We start from the raw sequence: 25,704 nt of genomic DNA on the forward strand, positions 1-25,704 counted from the left end.
CTCCAGCCCTGCCGGCTCCCCATAGGGCTCCAGCCCTGCCGGCTCCCCATAGGCCTCCTGTCCAGCCGGCTCCCCTCAGGCCTTCGGTCAAGCCGCCTCCAGCTTTGGTGGCTTCCCTCAGGCCTCCTGTCCAGCCGGCGCCCTGCAGGCCTTCAGTCAAGCCGACTCCAGTCCTGCCGGCTCCCCACAAGCCTCCTGTCCAGCCGGCTCCCCTCAGGCCTTCAGTCAAGCCGCCTCCAGCTTTGGTGGCTCCCCTCAGGCCTCCTGTCCAGCCGGCTCCCCTCAGGCCTTCAGTCAAGCCGCCTCCAGCTTTGGTGGCTCCCCTCAGGCCTCATGTCCAGCCGGCTCCCCTCAGGCGTTCAGTCAAGCCGCCTCCAGCTTTGGTGGCTCCCCTCAGGCCTCCTGTCCAGCCGGCGTCCTGCAGGTCTTCAGTCAAGCCGGCCCTCCACAGGCCTCCTGTCCAGCCGGCTCCCCTCAGGTCTTCAGTCAAGCCGACTCCAGCCCTGCCGGCTCCCCACAGGCCTCCAGCCCTGCTGGCTCCCATCAGGCAACCTGCCTTGTCTCCCCTGACAGACTGTCCCTGGGTCGTCCCTCCTGCTCCTCCCTGGTGTGCCCCTCTACCACCCTGGACGGACCCTCCGGCTCCACTCTGGTTTCCTGCCGGGGTACTGACCCATTGAACCCGCCCTGGACTGTCCCTCTGGTCCCGCCCTGGACTGTACCTCCTGTCCCTCCCTGGTCTTGCCCTCCCATCCCTCCCTTGTTCGTTTTGTTGGGTCTGGCTTGGCTCCCCTCCCTCCCCCCCTTCATGTTATCTTGCCTGTTCACTTCCCTGTCTTGTGTTTGTTGATGTTGCCTGTTTTGTTGTCTCGTGGTGTTTCTTGTTTGTCTTGTACCTTGTTGGATGTTCCCTTTAGGGACGCCAGGTGGCGTCCCTTTTGGGGGGGGCTAGTGTCAGGGTTCTGCCACTCTGGTCTTGTAAATTCTTGTTTTGGTGGCAGAGTCCGGACACTAGCTCTGTTTTGTCTTGTCCTGTAGTGCTCGGCTCGAGTTTTCTTGGGTCGAGCACTTGTTTTGTCATTGTCTGGGTGCGCGTCATCAAAGGTGCGCGCGGACCGTGCGCGCTCCCGCTTGATGCGGGCGCGCGGGGTCTGCGCGTCCTTGGGACGCGCGCTCTTGTACTCGTGTTTGTGTTGTTTCGTCAGCATCGCGCTGTTTCATTCTCAGCGTCTCCGTCTTGTTGGTTTCGGTTTTGGTTGGCGCTGAGATGAAACATGCGCGTTGCATTTATGTGAGCGCACGGTAAGGTGTTCACTTATCGTGTGCTCGTGTCTTGCGTCTGTTGTCAAAGCACGTGGCTCTGTGTTTACATTGGTCGCGTGCTTTTGTTGTGTGCTTTGTGTCTTGTCATACGAACACGCGGTTAATGAGTTCTCTCATTGGCTGCGTGTTCTAGTCTTGTTTAATGTGAGCACCTGGCTTGTGTTGTCTCCTTGTGTCAGGTGCTCTCCCGTCTATTGTCTAGTCCCACCCTCCTTGTTAACCCATTATTAGTTAATTATGTTCATCTGTTGTGTATTAATTTAACCCTGCTTATATTCTCCTGATGTCTGCTGTCCTGTGCCAGTTCGTCATCGTATGTCGTCAATATTTCCCAGTCCTGTATGTGTTCCAGTCTTGATCCCTGTCCAGCCCTGCTTCGTCCAGCCAACCCAGTCAAGTTTGTTTCTCTGTTTGTGTTCTAGTTTAGTGTTTTCCCCCTCGGGGTAGTTTGTTTTGCTGTTTTTGCCTTTTTTATTTTTGTATTATTATAATAAATATTTACTTTACTCTGCATTTGGGTCCTCGCCCCTTTTTCCCCTTACTGAACCGTGACAACATGTTCTGAAGAATGTTGAAAATCGGCAGTCATTCTCATACATAGTAGGAATAAAAATACTTGTTATATTCACCAGCAATCTAGCATTTGTAGTTCGTACTAGATTTGTAGTTCAGTTGCAGAATTGTAGTTCTCTGAACCAACTAAACCAAACTACAAATCCCAGAATTCATTGCTCCAATCACTCCTTCCACAGCTGACAGTCATCAGACACTGACACACACACACACAGCTGAAACTTATCTTCACTGATTACCTGGACTATACACCACACTTTCACACAAACTTTGCTGAGTCTTGTTATCCTGTAGCATCATGAAGCGTTAATCCTGTCTAGTCTTTCTGTGTTTTGATCCTTGCCTTGTTTTCCTGTTTTGATTCTTTGCTGCCGGGACTGACCGTTTGCCTGTATTTTTGACTACAATCTTGGATTAGCTTTATGCTCCTGTTTGCTACTGTTTGACCATTGTCTGTCTGACTACTCTTAGTAATAAACTGCGTGTAGATCCTCAACTCCGTTGTCCAGCATTCCTATTGTACAATACTATTGAAGTCTATAGCTACCAGTTTTTAACATTCTTCAACATATTTTTTTTTTTGTGTTCTTTTGTGTAACTGTCAACCCTCCCGTTTTTTCTGGGATTCTCCCGTATTTTACAGTTCTATCCCGATATCATCCCGCAAAGGTATTTTCCCATATTTCTCCCATATTTTCAACCTTTCTCTGAAGGGTGGCAATAAACATTAAAGAGCCAATCCTCCCTATGTGCAACCTATACCGCTGAACCCTCCCTTGCTCTTAAATGAGAGTCTGTTCGGTGCTTTCGTTTTATTTAGGCATGAAAACTCTTTGAAATAAATATAGAAATGGTGGGATCTTCTTTCCTCTTCTTTTCATTACAATTGTTGTCGCTCCTCCTATGCAATCCTCAAAACAGTCATATAGTGGTGCATGACTGTCAGCTGGCGCGCTCCATAGTGATAAATAGACGCTGTTTCCCAAACGCATTCTGTATGCCCTATTTGAAGGGGAGCGAGCGTCTGGGTTTTGAGTGCATGTTTGAACAGACATATACACATAATTAATAATACCATCTACAGATGTCGATCTTGGTGTGTTTTTTTCCAAACACAGCTCATTTTGTCCTAAATGAGCAAAAAAATTTAGGAAAGCAATCAAATACTTTCATTATAACGTAGATGTGTGCATTTTTAAAGTGACACCTCTGTTATTTAATGTAATCGAACGAAAACTCCAAATAAATGAGAGATTCATTTGTTGCTCTTTAATCAGAATGTGTAAGTTAAACAGTGAAGAAAAGGTTAATGAGATTTGATAACTTGATTCTATTTCTTTATAATAGCTTAATTTTAATAAGCTGAACTGCTAATTTATTTGCTGCTAATGTATACTATTTATTTTTGTCTTTTGTAAATAATAATAATAAAACATATTACTGACCATTTAACTGTTTATTTACAATAAAACAGCTCCAGATAAACAGATTTAGTCATTTGGGGATTTATTCAGACGGGGAAGGGGGGGAGGAGATATCCCTTATTATGGTGGGTATATCCCATATTTTCACATCCCAATGTTGACAGGTATGGTTCACAAAAAAAAAGAAACTCAAGAAATGGAGGGTTTTCACTGAACTATCCCATTAAGTAGTTGATTGTATTTTGTTTTGTGATTGTAAATAGCTATATATTTTATTTAGCTGTGATCAAATGAATTTACATCACTTTTAAATTGCATGTCAGCATTATAAAGCAAATGAAAGATGTGCATTTTCTTTAAAAAGCCTTTTTTTCATTTGCTTTACTGCTTTATTTATCAGATATATTTACAAAAACGTTAGTAAAACAGATAAACTGAGGCAAATACATTTGGACTGTAACCCAATATTATAAACAGCGTACATTGTTTTTCACATCAAATTGCTAATTTTGTTTGTTAGTCAAAGGAAAAAGTTAGAGAATGTGGTTTTACAAGGCAGCATATTTTTCAGATGTTTTGTCTCAAAGTTTTTCTTGTAAGCTTCTGGCCTGAGAATGCAAACTATTGTTTACCTATTATCTAAGTCCATAATTAACATTCCTTTACATTTAAAAACATATTCTGAGGTTCTTCCTTATGAGAAGCAAGCTGAAGAATTTCTTCCTGCTACAAAACATTCTGCATAGCAGCCGATCAGCATAAAAGATATACACTGGTTAATATATTTTACTAGTCAATAAGTTATTATGCAGTTTTGTACATTTGAAAATTGAGTGGTCAAGTGTCAAAAATTTGCATGAGGAATATTTATAATTTTAGAAAAGTTATACTTTAGTGACTTTTGTTGGTTTATGTATTTAATAATGAAATTTAATATATAAACATTTTACTACACTATACCTGACAAAAGTATTGTTGCCTATCCAAGTTTTAGGAACAGCAAATAATAACTCGACTTCTAGTTGATCATTTGGTATCAGAAGTGGCTTAAATGAAAAGCAAAGGCCTCTAGACTACGCTTATTTGACCAAAATAAAATATGATCAAGCCTTGATTTTTAAAGAATTAATTAGGATAGTAAGGTCTGACTTTGCTTAGACAAAAGTCTTGTCACTTAACAGAAATAATGTCCAGTTTAGATTATAAAGTCATGGTGCAGTGGAAAAAGAATGAATATTGTGTATGACTCCCATGTGCTTGGAGGACTGCATCCATACATCTCTGCAATCACTCAAATCACTTATTAATAAAGTCATCTGGAATGGCAAAGAAAGCGTTCCTGCAGGACTCCCAGAGTTCATCAAGATGCTTTGATTTCATCTTCAATGCCTCCTCCATCTTACCCCAGACATGCTCAATAATGTTCATGTCTGGTGACTGGTCTGGCCAATCTTGGAGCACCTTGACCTTCTTTGCTTTCAGGAACTTTGATGTGGAGGCTGAAGTATGAGAAGGAGCGCTATCCTGCTGAAGAATTTAATGTAATGGGCAGCACAAATGTCTTGATACCTCAGGCTGTTGATGTTGCCTCACCAAACTTGACTGCTTTCTGTGAGAATCTTGGGTCCATGCGGGTTCCAGTAGGTCTTCTGCAGTATTTGTGATGATTGGGATGCAGTTCAACTGATGATTCATGGGAAAAAATGACCTTCTGCCACTTTTCCAAATGATCAACTAGAAAACAAGTTATTATTTGTTGCTCTCACAACTGGGATCAACGACAAAACTTTTGTCAGGTAGTGTATATTGCTCCTTATATATATATATACACACAGGACACTGCATCATTAATAACTTTTTCTGCTATCACCCAGCCCTGATGGATAAAATATAGAGAAAAGTCTCTATTGACATCACCCTCTACTGTGCTTCTCTCATTTATGCTTTTTACTAAACACACTAGGTTTATGGATTTGTGCTACTTTTGTAAGTTTTGTTTTAAGATACGACAACTCTGACAACTAACATTTTCATGTCAGCATAGGGGTGGTATACCCCAACCCCAATTTTTTTATCTTGAAAAGAAAAAATAATTCAAAATCAAAACAAGCTTGCATTACCATAGCAATAACAAAAAGGGGAATTGGAGATTTTTTATAAAACAATTTGCATTACATTTGAGTGGGCGGTAGATGGGTTGCTCCAGGCACTGTATAAATGAAAGGACAGAAAGGAGAGCAGAACAAACTCCTAACAGGAGGAGACTCACTCATGGCCTATGAGACAGAGGATCTGGAGACTCAATACTGCTTTCCTGACATCAACTCATCATGTGTCAAGGAACAACACTCCAGTCACGGATATATCATCACATATTTGTTCATATCACTGCTGTCAGCATGGACTGTGTTTCTAAACCTGCTGGTGATCATCTCCATCTCTCACTTCAAGAAGCTTCACACTCCAACCAACATGATTATTCTCTCTCTGGCTGTTGCTGACATGCTTATTGGCCTTATTGTGATGCCTGTGGAGGCCGTTATACTGATTGAGACGTGTTGGTACTTTGGGAACACTTTCTGTGTTCTGTATTTAATATTAATTGGGCTTATTTTCTCAGCATCTCTTAGTAATTTAGTTTTAATTGCTGTTGATCGTTATGTGGCTGTGTGTCACCCTTTACTGTACCCACAGAAAATAACCATCACTAACATGTTATTGACTATCTGTCTGTGCTGGGTTTGCTTTTCAGCTTACAGCACTGCCCTTGTAATTAATAATGAATATTTTGACTCTTCACAAAAAACAGATGTGTGTTATGGACGGTGTTTAATCATGATGAGTTTTAGTTGGATAGTCATTGATCTGTTCATGTGTTTTATTTTTCCCTGTATCACGATCATAACTTTATATTTAAAAATTTTCCATGCTGCACATCAGCAAGTGAAGGTTATAAACTCTCTAATAAAGCATGATAAATGTGTAACGGAGGGTTCAGTGAAGAGAAAATCTGAGAGTAAAGCTGCTTTAACATTAGGAATCGTTGTGTCCATTTATCTGCTTTGCTATATCCCATACTATATCTGTTCTTTATCTGTAAACTCCTCCACAACTATTAATGTTTTAATATGGGTTGTGTATGCCAACTCAGGTGTGAATCCTCTGGTTTATGCTCTATTTTACCCCTGGTTTAAAAAGACAGCTAAACTCATCTTAACTCTGAAAATATGTCAGTCGGCATCTTCTCTGATTAATATGTTTACAGAAAACGAATTGTAACTAAAGTGTTAAAGCTGTCTCTCATAACGGTAGATATTATTTTATGTGATTCTATTAAGAGTATTAATTAAAACAATTACATTAAAAACATTTAAAAATAATACGACAAAATTGTTAGTGATAACATGGTCTCATTTGTTTCTAGCTTCTACATTCATTATATTGTGTGTTCATGTGGGGCATTGGAGATGTTGGAGGTAAATAATGTTCAGATAATTAATTGATGTTTTATGATATTCATTACATTTTGATAAAGCCATTATGTTTATTTTTTCAATCAACAGATCACGGGAAAGCAGAACTCATTAAAGCTGTGTTGAAGTGTTCAGTCTGTGTGTGTATAATATTTCACACCTTCAATGAATGGTTCAGTGGAGGATCATAAATACCAGCAATATCAAAACAAATAATAACATAAAAATACAAATCTAAACAATTATAATTTGTCCTCAGAGTTGTTACATCATTGATGTTTTCATTGATCAGTAAGAGTAAACAAAGACAGACCAACCCATGTGACTGCTTAGAGAGAGGCCTACTGTACCAACACTGCCATTTTACAAGCCCATGTATGCCCATACATACATTGTGCGACTTCTTTGAGCTTCCAGCAAGGTTCCAATTCAAGAAGAGTTGAAAGATCACATGTGATGTAAAACAAAAGCTCTCAATTCATGTGCTCACACTATATGATCTGATTGCTCAGCAGCAGCTTGACTGCTCACACTGTACGCAACACCTGCTGCTTCTTTTTGTTTGATGGTGGTTGGCAAACCAATACATGGTGTATTTACACCACCCAATGTGAAGGAGTGTGAAGCTCAGGTGGAAAGATATTAAAACCACAACAAATTATATATTTTTCCTAATCAGATCTGTATCTCACACAAATATGAACAGAATATCATACACTGAATTATTTCTGTGCATTCTGGAATATATTCATTTATATTGTACCAGAGCACCCCTATGAATCCAGTAGTGTGTGTGTTTCTGTTTTTGTGCAGGTGCAGTGAGGGCAAACCCATTCAGTTTTTATCTTTATTTCAACTCTGTGATTCCCCCATGAGAGCGGAGCAATATTTGTGACATGTCAGAAAACCATCCAGATTGAAAGAAGAGTCACATGAGTCAGAATTCAGCTCAAAATCGGACCCAAACATTGTGTATGTCTAGCTTTAGTGAGCACCTCTCCTTTGCTAACAAAATCCATCTATCTCACAGCTGTGACATATCAAAACGCCGATCCGACAGCATGATTATTGCACTGGTTCGCCTTAATCTGGCCACGATTAAAGGCAAATAATGTGCAGTTTTATCACATAGCACAATGACACAGATGTCGCAGGTTTCCTATCCGCTGTCTCCCCCATTGTATGTTCCATTGTATGTTAAAATTAGTTGAACATTTGTGGTAATTGTTGTATTTGTTTCTTTTTATTTATATTTAAAAAAGAAAATCAAAAATCACAGGGGGGCTAATAATTCTGACTTCAACTGTATGATCCGATTGCTCAGCAGCAGCTTGATTGTCCACACTGTATGTAACACCAGCTGCTGCTGCTCCTTTTTTGTTGGATGGCGGTTGGCAAACAAGTATGTGAGCCAACACGAAGCGACAACACAGTTGTTGTTTTTTTGGCCACTAGTTGTTTGGCATTGCCTTGGTGTGTGGGTAATGTGGGTGGCATATCATGGTTGTTACATCCTTGTACAATGTTTAAGATGAGGGCAGAATATTTTACTTTGTTTTACTTTTATAGAAAACACACGGATGGGTTGTTTTAGGATTTTTAGGGTTTTTGGATTAGTGCCACTTTTGTAAGTTTTGTTATGGAGAGAGATTAGGTGAGATACTACAGTAAAATCTTGGACATTGATGATTTATTTACATATTAGTATAGGCAGTAGATGTAAGTGTTAGTTTTATCACTTTCTTTTATTTGGAACATTCCCATTATTATAAATATAATAAATGTATAAAATATTTGTAAAGAAATAATATTAAATATAGCATTTAGTCTTAAAAAGCAAAAAAGCAAAACAATTAAAGATCAAAACAAGCTGGCATCACCATAGCAATTATAAACAGTGGAGTGGGAGGATATTTATTTATTTATTTATTTATTTATTTATTTATTTATTTTACATCAGAGTGGGCGTTAGATGGGCTGTTAAGTCTGATCCAGACACTGTATAAATGAAAGGACAGAAAGGAGATTAGAACAAACTCCTAACAGGAGGAGACTCACTCATGGCCTATGAGACAGAGGATCAGGAGACTCAATACTGCTTTCCTAACATCAACTCATCTTGTATTAAAGGAAAACGCTCCATTCATGGATATAATATCATGTATGTGTTCTTTTCACTGCTGTCAGTATGGACTGTGTTTCTCAACCTGCTGGTGATCATCTCCATCTCTCACTTCAAGAAGCTTCACACTCCAACCAACATGATTATTCTCTCTCTGGCTGTAAATGATCTGTTTATTGGCCTTATTGTGATGCCCATACAGGCCATCAAACAGATTGAGACGTGTTGGTACTTTGGGGACACTTTCTGTGGACTCAGTTTAATATTAATCGGAGTGATTTTCTCTGCATCTTTTAGTAATTTGGTTTTAATTGCTGTTGATCGTTATGTGGCTGTGTGTCACCCTTTACTGTACCCACAGAAAATAACCATCACTAACATGTTGATGAGTATCTGTCTGTGCTGGGTTTATTACTCTGCTTATAACACTGCCTTTGTAATTAACAATGGATATTTTGACACTTCATACAGTACAGAAGTGTGTTATGGAGACTGTCCAGTCATAATGAGTTTTGGTTGGATAGTCACTGATCTGTTCATGTCTTTTATTCTTCCCTGTGTCATAATGATAACTTTATATCTGAGGATTTTCTATGTAGTTCATCAGCAAGTGAAGGTTATAAACTCTCTGATGAAGGGTGGTAAATGTGTAATGAAGGGTTCAGTGAAGAGGAAATCTGAGAGTAAAGCTGCTTTAACATTAGGAATCATTGTGTCAGTTTATCTGCTTTGCTATATCCCATACTATATTTGTACTTTATCTGTTAACTCCTCCACAACTATAACTGTTTTGGGATGGACTGTGTATGCTAACTCAGGTCTGAATCCTCTGGTTTATGCTTTATTTTACCCCTGGTTTAAAAAGACAGTGAAACACGTCTTGACTCTGACAATATTTCAGCCGGCATCCTCTCTGTTTAATATTTTTACAGAAGATTAAAGTAACTAGTAAAGCTGTCTCTTATAATGGAAGATATTATTATCTGTGCTTATATTAATGCTATTTATCAAAACTATTGCATATAAACATAAGATCACTTTTAAGAATAATAAAACAAAATTGGTAGTGATAAAAAACTTCTTTATTCATTGCATTGCGCATTAATGGGTCATTGGAGATGCTCGAGGTAAATAATGTTCAAATAACATAGCGATTCAATTATGTATAAGGATAATTATTACATTTTTGCTAAGCCACTGTGTTTATTTTTCCAATCCTCAGCTCACACATTAAAGCTCTACTCATTGTTCTTCTCAATAAAGCAGTGATGCATCACTTCAGTGTGTGTGTGTGTGTGTCTGTACACAACGATTCACACCTTTAATGAACGGTTCAGCGGAGGATCATGAATATCAACAATATCAATAACATATGAAAAACAATTAGAATTGGTCCTCAGAGTGGTTTTCATTGATCAGTAAGAGTAAACAAAGGCAGACTAACCCATGTGACTGCCAGCAGAGAGGCCTACTGTCTACAGAAAGGCCTTTTTATAAGCCCAGAGTACAGTTTTACAAAAAGATATATATATATATATATATATATATATATATATATATATATATATATATATATATATACACAGTTGAAGTCAGAATTCTTAAATTATTATTAGCCCCCCTTTGAATATTTTTTCTTTTTACAGTATGTCTGGTAACATTTTTTTCTTCTGGAGAAAGTCTAATTTGTTTTATTTTAGCTAGAATAGAAGCAGTTTTTAAATTTTTAATCACCATTTTAAGGTCAAAATTATTATCCCCTTTAAGCTATATATATATATATATATATATATATATATATATATATATATATATATATATATATATATATATATATATATATACACATACATGTATTACCCACTCTGATGTAAATATATATAATAATATAATATAGTCTACAGAACAAACTATCATTATATACGTTTAGAAATGTCTTCTCTCCGTTAAACAGAAATTGGGGAAAAAATAATGATGGGGGCTAATAATTCAGAGGAGCTAATAATTGAGGGGGGCTAATAATTCAGATTTCAACTGTGTGTATATATATATATATATATATATATATATATATATATATATATATATATATATATATATATATATATATATATATATATATATATATATATATACACACACACACACACACACACAGTTGAAGTCAGAATTATTAGTTATATATTATTTATGTATATATATATATATATATATATATATATATATATATATATATATATATATATATATATATATAATTAATAATTAATCTAATTAATCTAATAATATATATATAAAATATAAGACGGTCCTCTTCGAAAAACAAACATATTAAAATTGTAAAGCAAAAAGTGCAATAACAACGAACAGAGCTGTCATCATGGCAGCAGGTTCACAGAGTTTGCACTACTGTCACAAAAAAGACAGCTGGATGATCTTTGCTTACTAACATTAATGAGTATCTATATGAGCTGGGTTTGCTACTGACAGCCCTTGTAATTTATAACAGATATTTTGACACTTCACACAGAACAGATGTGTGTTATGGAGAGTGTTTAATCATGATAAGGTTTAGTTGGATACTGACTGATCTATTAATGTATTTTATTCTTCTCTGTATCATAATCATAACTTGAGGATTTTCCATGTAGTTCATCAGCAAGTGAAGGTTATAAACTCTCTGATGAAGGGTGGTAAACGTGTAATGGAGGGTTCAGTGAAAAGAAGACCTGAGAGTAAAGCTGCTTTACATTAGAAATCATTGTGTCAGTTTATCTGCTTTGCTATATCCCATACTATATCTGTACTTTGACTGTAAACTCTTTGATAACTATAAATGTTTTAATGTGAACTGTATGCTAACTCCTGTGAATCCTCTGACTCATGCTTTATTTTACCCCTGGTTTATAAAGACAGCTAAACTCATCTTAACTCTTTCAGTCCGCATCCTCTCTGCTCAATATTTTTACAGAACATGAATTGTAGCTAAACTAGTAAACTCTCTCTCATAATGATAACAATGATAACATTGTTCTTTTGGAGGTAAATAATGTTCAGATAACAAAGCAACTCACTGATGTATTAGGATATTCATTACATTTTTATCAAGCCATTATGTTTATGTTTTTAATCAAAAGGTCACACATGAAAGCAGAACTCATTAAAGCTGTGTTGCAGTGCTCAGTCTGTGTGTGTGTATAATATTTCACACTTTAATAAACGGACCAGTGGAGGATTATGAATATCAGCAATATCAATAACACATGAAACTCAAATAAAACAGTTATAATTGGTCCTCAGAGTTGTTACATCATTGATGTTTTCATTGATCAGTAAGAGTAAACAAAGACACACCAACCCATGTGACTACTTGGAGAGAGGCCTACTGTACCAACACTGCCATTTTACCAGCCCAGAGTACAGTTATATATATATATATATATATATATATATATATATATATATATATATATATATATATATATATATATATATATATATATATATATATATATATATATATATATATACAGCTGAAGTCAGAATTGATACAAATGATATCAATATTTCATCTACATGCTTTTCACCTACATGCTTGTCCTCTTTGTTTGCTGTCTATAATGTATTGTTTGACCTGTATTTGTGAGCTGTTTGGAGCTTTATTTAATTTGGAGACAAAAGATTTAGGCATCACATCCTGAAGGCAACAATTTTAATGGTTTTGTGTCCATACATGTATGAATACAGTAATGCCTGTGTCCAGATGAAATGGGAAAACTGGGTTAAAACTGTGTAATGTGTATTCCACACCTACATGTGGCGCTGTAAACAAACAGACAGAGCTGTAGGATAGACTAAAATCAATGCTGTGAGCATGGAACTGAAGTCTTTATTTAGCATATTGATTACAGACATAAACAGGACAGTGTGATGGATTTAAAATATCTGCATTTACCTGTTAATGCATCTCTACTGATCATCAATCTCAGTGGTCTAGCTAGCAGGAGAAGCACTGTAGCATCGAGAGCAACACCGAGTAAGTACATTTAGACCTGTTTTCAGTTGCTGTGTTTGGTTAGAGAACGCTTAGACTTGTTTCAGCTGGTTGTGTATTGGTTGTTGGACATTTAAAATTGTTTTCAGCTATCTGTGTTTAGTGTTTGGTTAGAGAACAGTTAGACTTGTTTCAGCTGGTTGTGTATTGGTTGTTGGACATTTAAAATTGTTTTTCAGCTATCTGTGTTTAGTACTAGCAAGTTTTAGCCACTGTTTCCTTTTGTTTACTGTAAGAGCTTGCGTGCAGAGCCGGAGGTTTTTTCGTGTTTTTTATGTGTTTACTAATTCCTGTTGTTACTAATACTCGCAGAGCACGGGAGGTACGCTGCAGGCGCAACCCTCACAACCTTCGATCAATTCATGTATCCTCTATTTCACAACTCTCTCTCTCTGTGGGCCTCTGGAATTGTCAATCTGCTGTTAACAAAGCAGATTTTATTACCTCCATAGCCACTCATTCTGACTTTAGTCTCATGGCTCTAACTGAAACCTGGCTGAGACCGGAGGACACTGCTACACATGCAGCTCTTTCTACTAATTTCTCTCTTTCCCACACTCCTCGTCAGACAGGGAGAGGGGGTGGGACTGGACTACTGATTTCCAAAGAATGGAAATTCACTCAGAGACCGTCCCTGCCAAAAATCAGCTCTTTTGAATTCCATGCAGTCACCATTATCCACCCCTTTCGCATAAATGTGGTTGTCATCTACCGCCCACCGGGTACATTAGGTCACTTCTTGGATGAACTGGATGTTCTTCTCTCATCTTTTTCTGATTATGACACTCCCTTGTTGGTGCTAGGTGACTTCAACATCCACATAGAAAGACCTCAAGCTGCTGACTTCCAGACTCTGCTTGCATCTTTCGACCTCAAAAGAGCACCTACTTCTGCTACTCACAAATCAGGTAATCAACTAGACCTTATTTACACTCGACAATGCCTCGCTGACCAAACACTAGTAACTCCACTACAAACATCGGATCATTTCCTTCTCTCTCTCAACATCCACATTACTCCTGAGCCGCCACACACTCCTACTCTAGTTGCCTTTCGCAGAAACCTACGCTCTCTCTCACCCAACAGACTATCCACCATTGGTTCTAACTCTCTTCCTCCATCTTGCAAACTCTCTGCACTTGATACGAACAGTGCAACTGATACACTCTGCTCCACGCTAACATCATGTCTAGACAGACTATGCCCTCTGACATCCAGACCAACCCGAGCCAGTCCTCCTGCACCCTGGCTCTCTGATGTTCTCCGTGAGCATCGCTCAAAACTTCGGGCTGCTGAGAGAAGCTGGCGAAAAACAAAAAATCCTGAACAGCTCATAACATACCAAACTCTTCTGTCTTCTTTCTCGACTGAGGTTACTTCTGCAAAGCAGACATACTTCCGTCAGAAAGTCAACAGTGCCACCAATCCTCGCTTGCTTTTTAAAACATTTTCATCCCTCCTTCACCCTCCTCCTCCACCCGCATCCTCCACACTCACTACTGATGACTTTGCTACATTCTTTTATACCAAAACTGCAAAAATCAGTGCTCAATTTGCTGCACCTACAACAAACACGCAAGATACACCACCAACACCACACACGCTCACCTCTTTCTCCCAGCTCTCTGAGTCTGAGGTGTCCAATCTCATGCTATCAAGCCATGCAACCACCTGTCCGCTAGATCCCATTCCCTCTCATCTCCTGCAAGCCATTTCTCCTGCAGTCATACCAACACTGACTCACATAATTAACACATCTCTTGACTCTGGTCTATTCCCTACTTCATTTAAGCAGGCTAGGGTAACCCCTCTGCTAAAGAAACCCAACCTGGATCAAACGCTACTTGAAAACTACCGACCGGTATCCCTGCTTCCATTCATGGCCAAGATTTTGGAGAAAGTAGTGTTCAATCAAGTCCTAGACTTTCTTACTCAAAACAACCTCATGGACAACAAGCAATCTGGCTTTAAGAAAGGCCACTCAACTGAGACTGCCCTGCTCTCGGTCGTGGAGGACCTCAGACTGGCTAAAGCAGACTCTAAATCATCTGTCCTCATCTTGCTGGATCTATCAGCTGCTTTTGACACTGTAAACCACCAGATCCTGCTATCTACGCTTGAGTCACTGGGCGTCACAGGCACTGTTATTCAATGGTTCAGTTCCTACCTCTCGGACAGGTCATTCAGGGTGTCGTGGAGGGGAGAGGTGTCCAACCTACAGCATCTATACACTGGGGTACCTCAGGGCTCTGTGCTTGGACCACTTCTCTTCTCCATCTACACGGCATCTTTAGGAACAGTCATCCAGAAACATGGTTTTTCCTACCACTGCTATGCTGATGACACCCAGCTATACCTCTCTTTCCACCCTGATGACCCCTCGGTTCCAGCTCGCATTTCAGCCTGCCTGTCAGACATTTCACTCTGGATGCAAGATCATCATCTCCAGCTTAACCTCATGAAAACGGAAATGCTTGAAGTCTCTGCCAACCCGACCCTTCACCATAACTTTTCAATCCAGATGGATGGAGCAACCATCACTGCATCCAAAATGGTAAAAAGCCTTGGAGTTACGATTGATGACCAACTGAACTTCTCTGACCACATTTCTAGAACTGCCCGATCTTGCAGATTCGCACTCTACAACATCAGAAAGGTCCGACCCTTCCTATCTGAACATACAGCTCAACTCATTGTTCAAGCTCTTGTCCTCTCCAAACTGGACTATTGCAACTCGCTGCTAGCCGGGCTACCAGCTAGTTCTATCAAACCTCTTCAGCTGCTTCAGAACGCAGCAGCACGAGTGGTCTTTGATGAACCCAAAAGAGCACATGTCACTCCGCTACTCACCCGTTTGCACTGGCTTCCAGTTGCTGCCCGCATCAAATTCAAAGCTCTGATGTTTGCTTACAAAGTGACCTCTAGCTGTGCTCCTTCGTATCTGCTCTCACTCCTGCAGATATATGTGCCCTCCAGAAACTTGCGTTCTGTGAATGAACGTCGCCTCGTTGTTCCATCCCAAAGAGGGAAGAAATCACTTTCCCGAACTCTCACATTCAATCTGCCCAGTTGGTGGAATGAACTCCCTAACTACATCAGAACAGCCGAGTCACTTGCTGTCTTCAAGAAACGACTAAAAACGCAACTGTTTAGTCTCCACTTTTCCTCCTAATCTGCAATTGCCTCTCTGGCTATACCACTAACTGAGCCCTCTTTCTCTCTCTCTCTCTCTCTCTCTCTCTATTAAAAAAAAAAAAAAAAAAAAAAAAAAATTCTACTAATGTTTTTGCTTCTTAGACTTTTACACGCCTGAAACTTGTCTATAGCGCTTGTTCACTGCTGCTCTTATAGTTGTGCAAATTGCTTCCTTGTCCTCATTTGTAAGTCGCTTTGGATAAAAGCGTCTGCTAAATGACTAAATGTAAATGTAAATGTAAAATGTGGTTCTCAACCCCCGGGCAATTGTTACCAGGCCGCACAAGAAATCATTCATTATTTCCGTTTTATTTATTATCCAAGTCTGAATGATCAATTATTTTGAAAAGTCTTTTATTTTGAAAAATGACTGTATTCTCTCGGTGACAGTACATCTCAGTCACTTGAGCGCCCCAATTTAACCCACAAGCAGCAAACGGAGTAAGAAACAGATGCCTTTCTTTGCTAAGGGGAAAAGGCCCAGTGAAGGACCCACGAACTGCCAAGGAATGGATCCGCAAACCACTTGTCAAAAAAAATCAGGTGAATCCATCTTGTCTGTGCAAGAAGATAAACTGATGGAGATCGCAAATGACGGCAGCCTTTTAGGGGCCGTTCACATATCATGTCTTTTCTAGAGTTTGCACAAGTTCTTTGTTTCCAATGAAGATGTACGGCGTGATGCGCTTGCACCTTCCAGACGCACACAGTTGAATGAAACCCGCAAGCGCACTGCGGGTCATGTGACAAGAATTGACCAATCAGCTTCAGCTTGTATGGAAAATACATATTTCGGTAGACTAATTATCTCAGACAAACACAGAACACACAAACATTGCAGTGCTTTGTAATTTTCTCCAGAAGTAAAACTTGTATCAGAGTTACAGCAATGTTTTGTCAGCTTGTCATCCTCTGAGAAAACGAATGATGGTCACCTAGCAACCTACAAAACACCCTAGTCCGCAGTAAAATTGTCAAGCGTTGACCTGTCCGCGGTGATAAAAAAGTTAAGGAACACTGATCTAGGCGATACAGCAGTACCAGGTTTAGTTGTAATAGTTTCTTTTTACTTTTGCAGATTGACCGATATCTGATGACATGTGAATAATGTCTTGCTCTTTATTTTGTAAGAATGATCTTCAAGGATGGTAGGATAGCCAATAGGCTTCATCAGTTAACGTCAGTCCAGCTAGTTAGCTTGGTGTGTTGCACTTGTCATCTCTTGTTAGATTAATGTTCATTGGCCCAATTGAGCATGTAGAAACTGCATCAACTGAAGAGAACGCTCTGGTTATTCAGTAATGAATCAGAGTTCGATTGTGATGTAGTGAAGTCACATACAGTAGAAATTAAATATTTTAAGTCAAGAAGAAAGACAATTCAAAACACTTCTTAAATGTTTGCAAACAATCTGGATTATTAGATTATCAGACATATTTGCAGGAGTGAATCCCTCAGTGGTGAGTGACAGTTACTGAGATAATAGCACTAAACACTGCTTTGTTTGGGCTTTGCATGTGCACATTGGAAGTTCCAGTTGCCAGTTGTGAACGAGAAAACCGATGCTCGTGCTACCGACCGCGTCCTTCCACGCAGATGCATAACGTAGTCTCTTGTTTCAGTCGGCTTTCGTGTTCTCGTGCATCTTTTTGATCCAGATGGAACCAGACCTGATCCGATGCATAACGACAACACAATTTATTTTCATCGGCACTAGTTGTCTGCCATCGGCCTGGTGTGTAGCAGCCTTAAGAGTATTGTATTAATGTGGGTGGCATATCATGCTTGTTAGATCCCTGTATGTTTAAACTGGGTGGCTGAGTATTTTACTGTGTAAATCCAAAACTCGCCCCTACAATGCCTGTCCCATGTGGGCGAAAATGGTTCTAAACTATTGCAGATTGACCTAAATTTGCTGATATGTGGCTGGGGCCTTGCTCTTTGTCCTGATCTGCAAAGGTAGTGGGTGGCTAGTATGATTGGGGTAGGGAGGTTTAAGATTACTTTTGTATGCTACAAGAGTATTGCAGTATGTAATGTGGATGGTGTATCACTTTTAACCCCTTCATCCTTTAATGGATAAAACAATGATTGTAGTATTTAGCTTTAAAAATAGAGAAGAAAAACAATTCAAGATCAAAACTAGCTTGCATTACTATAGCAACTATAAACAGTAGACTGGGGGGATTTTTTTTTTAACTTTCAATTGGGAGGATCAAGCATTCAGACACTGTATAAATGAAAGGACAGAAAGGAGAGCAGAACAAACTCCTAACAGGAGGAGACTCACTCATGGCCTATAAGACAGAGGATCAGGAGACTCAATACTGCTTTCCTGACATCAACTCATCATGCGTCAAGGAACAACACTCCAATTATGGATATAATATCATGTATGTGTTCTTTTCACTGCTGTCAGCATGGACTGTGTTTCTGAACCTGCTGGTGATCATCTCCATCTCTCACTTCAAGAAGCTTCACACTCCAACCAACATGATTATTCTCTCTCTGGCTGTAACTGATATGTTTGTTGGACTTATTGTGATGCCTGTGAAGGCCATCAAGCTGATTGAGAGGTGTTGGTACTTTGGAGAAACTTTCTGTGGACTCTTTTTAATAGTAATTGGGGTGATTTTCTCAGCATCTCTTAGTAATTTAGTTTTAATTGCTGTTGATCGTTATGTGGCTGTGTGTCACCCTTTACTGTACCCACAGAAAATAACCATCACTAAAATGTTAATGAGTATCTGTCTGAGCTGGCTTTACTACTCTGCTTATAACACTGCCCTATTAATTGATAATGGATATTTTGACATTTCAAACAGAACAGAAGTGTGTTATGGTGAGTGTCCAGTCATGATGCGTTTTAGTTGGATCACCACTGATCTGTTCATGTGTTTTATTTTTCCTTGTGTTATAATGATAACTTTATATCTGAGGATTTTCTATGTAGTTCATCAGCAAGTGAAGGTTATAAACTCTCTGATGAAGGGTGGTAAATGTGTAACGGAGGGTTCAGTGAAGAGGAAATCTGAGAGTAAAGCTGCTCTGACTTTAGGAATCATTGTGTCAGTTTATCTGCTTTGCTATATCCCATACTATATCTGTTCTCTAACTGTAAACTCTTCCACAGCTATTAATGTTTTGACATGGACTGTGTATGCTAACTCAGGACTGAATCCTCTGGTTTATGCTTTATTTTACCCCTGGTTTAAAAAGACAGTTAAACACATCTTAACTCTGAAAATATTACAGTCGGCATCCTCTCTGATCAATATATTTACAGAAAATGAATTGTAACTAAAGTGGTAAAGCTGTCTCTCATAATGGTAGATATTATTTTATGTGATTCTTTTAATAGTATTAATTAAAATAATTACATAAGAACATAAGATCACTTTTTAGAATAATAAAACATAATTAGTAAAGATATCATTGTTTCTTTTGTTTCTAGCTTCTACATTCATTATATTGTGTGTTCATGTGGGGCATTGGAGATGTTGGAGAAAAATAAGGTTCAGATAACAAAGCAAGTCATTGATGTTTTAGGATATTCATTCAATTGTGATCAAGCCATTATGTTTATTTTTTCAATCAACAAGTCATACATAAAAGCAAAACTCATTAAAGCTGTGTTGCAGTGCTCACTCTGTGTGTGTGTGTGTGTGTGTGTGTGTGTGTGTGTGTGTGTGTGTGTGTATAATATTTCACACTTTTAATGAACGGCCTTCTGTACCAAAACTGCCATATTACAAGCCCCCCCACACACACATATACATATAGACAGATAGAATATCTATTATTATAGATATTATTAGCCCCCCTTTGAATTTTTTTCCTTTTTTAAACATTTTCCAAATGATGTTTAACAGAGCAAGGACATTTTCACAGTATGTCTGATAATATTTTTTCTTCTGGAGAAAGTCTTAATTGTTTTATTTCACCTAGAAGAAAAAACGTTTTAAATAAAAAAAAAAAAACATTTTAAGGTCAAAATTATTAGCCCCTTTAAGCTATTTATTTTTCGATAGTCTACAGAAAAAACCATCATTATACAATAACTTGCCTAATTACCCTAACCTGCCTAGTTAACCTAATTAACCTAGTTAAGCCTTTACATGTCACTTTAAGCTGTATAGAAGTGTCTTGAAAAATATCTAGTCTAATATTATTTACTGTCATCATGGCAAAGATAAAATAAACCAGTTATTAGAAATGAGTTAATAAAACTATTATGTTTAGAAACGTGTTGATTAAATCTTCTCTCCGTTAAACAGAAATTGGGGAAAAAAATAAACAGGGGGGCTAATAATTCTGACTTCAACCGTATACACTGAACAGAAATATGAACAACGCTGTTGTTTTTGTTCCAATTTGTCATGCACTGAACTCATAGATCCATATACACAAATGGCCTATTTCTCTCAAATATTGTTTACACATTTGTCTTAATCTGTTAGGCCATAAGTAAATTATGCAACTTCATTGTGATTTCAGCAAGGTACCAAGTCAAGAAGAGCTTAAAGATTGCATTCGATGCAAGGCCAAAGCTCACAATTCATGTGCTCACACTATATAATCCGAATGCTCAGCAGTTTATAGACTGCTCACACTGTACGTAAAACTATATAATGTGTATGCCACACCTGTATGTGGTGCTGTAAACCAACACAGCCGCAGGGTAAAGTAAAATCACAAGGTTCTTCCTCCTCCTGGTAATGTGGTAAAGTGATTTCCATAAAATTATGTATTGTCTACGTAACCCTGCTGGTCCTACACCACCCAAACCGCTCCGGGCTGGGGTCGAACTGGTGACCTTCCGCATGGTTCCTCTAACAAGGAGGCTAAAGACCATGGCCTCTAGCATCTGTCGCTAGAGCACCTTTAGAGGTCAGAGGAGTGAGGTTTACCTGCACAGCACTTACTAACTGGCCTCCGTTACACTCACCCCCCTAAACCTCACTATCATCTGGGTCACGGCACCAATGAGACGGTCTTGCCTGGGCTGTCTTTTTACTGCACACTGTACAATGGAGACAGACAGCGTGTGTAAATAGTTGCTGGTTCATAAAGAAAATTACTACTTCCTGCAATGCTTCATTAACTCTGCTGTTTTATTTATTTATTTATTTATTTATTTTATTTATTAGAAACCATTAATTAATAACATACTTGTACAACGGAGACAGACAGCACGTGCAAATAGTTGCTGGTTCATAAAGAAAATGACCACTTCTATATAAAACACAAGACAGCACACACATTGATTACAATCAGGCCTCGTTATATAAACACGTTATAACTCAAGATTGAGCAACACACTCGACGCCAAACACAACTCAACAGTGTCCCAACATATTCACTGAAACATTCAGTCACATCAAAGCTAATATTTATGTGCTTTAAACACTTATATATGGTCATTTTCCACCTGGGAGGAACATGCGACTTACCCACAGCAATGCTTCGTTAACTCTGCTGTGGGCGGTCTGTACTCCACGCGCTTATTACACCACGCACACTGTAGAGGGCGCTGTCCCCATTTAGGCATTAATTTAACATACTTCTTTGCTCCATTACACCTATCCACACGGCTATGCGGGGGGCATTGCTTTGAGATTTTAACAATCTGTAAATTTATCCATAAATTGAATATAAGGACACTTACAATGCCTGTGCCATGTCAACAAAAGGGTGAAATGGCTTTGCAGACTGACCTAAATCTGCTGACATGTGGATGAGGTCTTGCTCTTTGTCCTGTAACAATGATCTGCAAGGTTGGTGGGTGGCTGGTAGAATTGGGGTAGGGGGATTAAAAGTATTTTGGTACACTTTAAAGGTTGTGACACCAAGCTAATGGTCGGCCAATGGGCTTCATCAGTTAACGCCAGTCCAGCTAGTTGGTTTGGTGTGTTTCACTTGTCATCTCTTGTTAGATTAATGATAGAGCTCCTTGGCCTAACTGAGCATGTAGAAACTGCAGCAACTGAAGAGTGTGCTCTGGTTATTCAGCAATGAATCAGAGTTCGATTGTGACATGGTAAAGTCAAGCACAGTAGCAAGTAAACATTTCAAGAAGGGCTCTATTTTGATGATCCATGCGCAAAGTGCAAAGCGCAGGGCGCAAAAGCAGGGTGCAACTGGCAGCCAGTGCAAACGGGTGAGTAGCAGAGTGACATGTGCTCTTCTGGGTTCACCAAAGACCACTCGTGCTGCTGCGTTCTGAAGCAGCTGAAGAGGTTTGATAGAATTAGCTGGAAGCCCGGCTAGTAGAGAGTTGCAATAATCCAGTTTGGAGAGAACAAGAGCTTAAACAATAAGTTGAGCTGCATGTTCAGATATGAAGGGTCGGACCTGGCTAGAAAATAATAACTTTTGTAATATTTTAATCCTTTTTTATTTGTAAAGATATTTGCGTATTGCTGTACATCCTGTGTGTATTAAGCAATGTGTAAGCGAGGCGCACAACTAACGTGCTCTGCGCTGGACTATAGACCTGATTTGACAAAACTGACATACAGCACCTTTAATCTTGGTTGAATATTTGTGGTAATTGTTGTATTTGCTTCTTTCCATTCTTATTATTTGAAACATACTTTTGTAAATATTTAAATATCACAGCTTTCCCTAGCCTAGACCTTTAAAAAAACTTAATAGAGACATAATAACTGCTTATTGCACCACTAATATAAATTAACAACACAAAGAATACAATAAATGTAGCACTTTGCTTTAAAAAAGAAAAACAATTCAGGATAAAAACAAGCTTGATTTACCATAGCAATTAGAATTACTGGAGTGGGAGGATTTTATTTTTTTTAACATCAGAGTGGGCGGTAGATGGGTTGGTCAGTCTGATCCAGACACTGTATAAATGAAAGGACAGAAAGGAGAGCTGAACAAACTCCTAACAGGAGGAGACTCACTCATGGCCTATGAGACAGAGGATCAGGAGACTCAATACTGCTTTCCTGACATCAACTCATCATGCATCAAGGAACAACACTCCAGTCACCGATATATCATCACATATTTGTTCCTATCACTGCTGTCAGCATGGACTGTGTTTCTCAACCTGCTGGTGATCATCTCCATCTCTCACTTCAAGAAGTTTCACACTCCAACCAACATGATTATTCTCTCTCTGGCTGTTGCTGACATGCTTATTGGCCTTATTGAGATGCCAGTGGGGGCCATCAAACTAACTGAGACGTGTTGGTACTTTGGAGACACTTTCTGTGTTCTGTATTTAATATTAATTGGGCTTATTTTCTCAGCATCTCTTGGTAATTTGGTTTTAATTGCTGTTGATCGTTATGTGGCTGTGTGTCACCCTTTACTGTACCCACAGAAAATAACCATCACTAACATGTTAAAGAGTATCTGTCTGAGCTGGCTTTACTACTCTGCTTATAACACTGCCTTTGTAAATAACAATGGATATTTTGACACTTCACACAGAACAGATGTGTGTTATGGAGAGTGTTCAGACATGGTGAGTTTTAGTTGGATAGTCATTGATCTGTTCATGTGTTTTATTTTTCCTTGTGTTATAATGATAACTTTATATCTGAGGATTTTCTATGTAGTTCATCAGCAAGTGAAGGTTATAAACTCTCTGATGAAGGGTGGTAAATGTGTAACGGAGGGTTCATCAAAGAGGAAATCTGAGAGTAAAGCTGCTCTGACTTTAGGAATCATTGTGTTAGTTTATCTGCTTTGCTATATCCCATACTATATTTGTTCTTTATCTGTAAACTCTTCCACAGCTATAACAGTTTTAATATGGGTTGCATATGCTAACTCAGGTGTGAATCCTCTGGTATATGCTTTATTTTACCCCTGGTTTAAAAAGACAGTTAAACACATCTTAACTTTGAAAATATGTCAGTCGGCATCTTCTCTGGTCAATATATTTACAGAAAATGAATTGTAACTAAAGTGGTAAAGCCGTCTCTCATTATGGATATTATTTTATGTGATTCTATTAAGAGTATTAATTAAAACAAATACACAAACATAAGATCAATTTAAGAGTAATAAAACAGAATTGGTAGTGATAACATTGTTTCTTTTGTTTCTAACTTCTACATTCATTATATTGTGTGTTCATGTGGGGCATTGGAGATGTTGGAGGTAAATAATGCTCAGATAATTCACTGATGTATTAGGACATTCATAAAATTTTTATGAAGCTATTGTTTATTTTTTCAATAAAACAGGTCACACATGAAAGCAGAACTAAAGAATTCAACAATATTTCAACACTTTAAAGAGCCCATATTACGGGTTTTTGAAAATGCCCTTCCATGTAGTGTGTAACATAGCTCTAAGTGAAGTGAAATATCCAGCTAAGGCTTAAATCTGTAAGTGTACAGTGTTTAAAACTGTTGATTCATCTATAAAAGAGTCGACTCATAGTGCTTCAAACGAGTCATCTTGATAACGAGTCATTAGGTGTTTCGTGATGACGCGGCTACGAAACACAAGTAGTTGTGCGCGCAAACCCGGGAGATTTGAAACCTGCGGCCCCGCCCACTAACAGAAAAAGAGCCACACACACACAAACAGAGACACACACAGACACAGGTCGAATGAAGTCACACTGTGCAGATGGATATTATGGACAGTCTAATCAAAGATGAAACATCAGCAATAAAGCCCAGCCTTGAGCAGATCGAATGCTTCTGAAAACTACATGCTTACAAAGAAGACTTCATCAGTTTGTTAAAGGAAGGATCAGTAAAGACTGTCAGAACATGGATCAGTGCATCATGGATCAGTTTCTACCCCCATTTCACAAGTGTAAGTACGTGCGATTAAAACTGTTGCCTAGTTTACTCTAGCTTGCAAATTGTGTATTTAGTTGTGTTTTGTTACTTGTAACTGCGTGTACTGTATCAGGTTAACTGTTTATCTCATATCGCGTGTAAAGCCACATGAAAATGCGACGTGTGCCGCTTTGATTACGGATCGCCAGCTGTTGCTACACACATGCAACGATCAAGTTTCAAAATAGTTCAGCTCAGGTTCGAGGTGAGGTGTCTAAATTGCACCCAGCAAGCTGAATTGGCGCTCTAGGCGTGTGTGTCGTGTCCTCGGGTAGGAGTGTAATGTGTGTGTGTGTGTCTCCTCTGAGAGTATTCGTGGATATAACTGAGCGCCGCACCCTCTCTATTCTGCCGTCCTAGGTCTCCTCTAAGGACGCGCCGGCCCTGTGTGTGTGTGTGTGTGTGTGTGTGTGTGTGTGTGTGTGTGTGTGTGTGTGTGTGTGTGTGAAAAGAGCAAGTAGACTGTGACGGGCTAGGATATCTCCTCGCCAGTTCTTGGACTTTTTGCTCGATAAAATAGTTAGTCGTCAGTATTTTCTAGTCCATCGTCTGTATTTACATTCACCCACTGGCAGCCAAAATCCACTATGAAGCGTGTGTGCACTGTGACTACTTTTATATTGTTGATTAGCAGCTGGGCATTTCACTCTGTCTCGTGCTAAAGCCTGTCAGTGTTGTCGACCAATCGCAGCAGGCTGTCATCTGTCCA

At 38.9% G+C, this 25,704-nt stretch overlaps 4 protein-coding genes across 4 annotated transcripts; all 4 read left to right on the plus strand.

The window, feature by feature from the left end:
* The first annotated feature begins 5,537 nt into the window (after positions 1–5,537).
* Positions 5,538–6,599, plus strand: LOC130236524 (trace amine-associated receptor 13c-like). The gene has a single exon (XM_056467247.1). The coding sequence runs from the start codon at positions 5,538–5,540 to the stop codon at positions 6,597–6,599; it is 1,062 nt and encodes a 353-aa protein (XP_056323222.1).
* A 2,200-nt stretch (positions 6,600–8,799) lies between these two features.
* Positions 8,800–9,855, plus strand: LOC130236620 (trace amine-associated receptor 13c-like). Its single transcript, XM_056467359.1, has one exon. The coding sequence runs from the start codon at positions 8,854–8,856 to the stop codon at positions 9,853–9,855; it is 1,002 nt and encodes a 333-aa protein (XP_056323334.1). The 5' UTR covers positions 8,800–8,853.
* An 8,547-nt stretch (positions 9,856–18,402) lies between these two features.
* On the plus strand, positions 18,403–19,464 carry LOC130236468 (trace amine-associated receptor 13c-like). The gene has a single exon (XM_056467185.1). It carries the CDS (start codon positions 18,403–18,405, stop codon positions 19,462–19,464), a length of 1,062 nt encoding a protein of 353 aa, XP_056323160.1.
* Positions 19,465–23,038: 3,574 nt separating this feature from the next.
* LOC130236557 (trace amine-associated receptor 13c-like) lies at positions 23,039–24,100 on the plus strand. Its single transcript, XM_056467285.1, has one exon. The coding sequence runs from the start codon at positions 23,039–23,041 to the stop codon at positions 24,098–24,100; it is 1,062 nt and encodes a 353-aa protein (XP_056323260.1).
* Positions 24,101–25,704: the final 1,604 nt, after the last annotated feature.

Source organism: Danio aesculapii, chromosome 10 (assembly GCF_903798145.1).
Source record: "Danio aesculapii chromosome 10, fDanAes4.1, whole genome shotgun sequence".
NCBI lineage: Eukaryota > Metazoa > Chordata > Actinopteri > Cypriniformes > Danionidae > Danio > Danio aesculapii.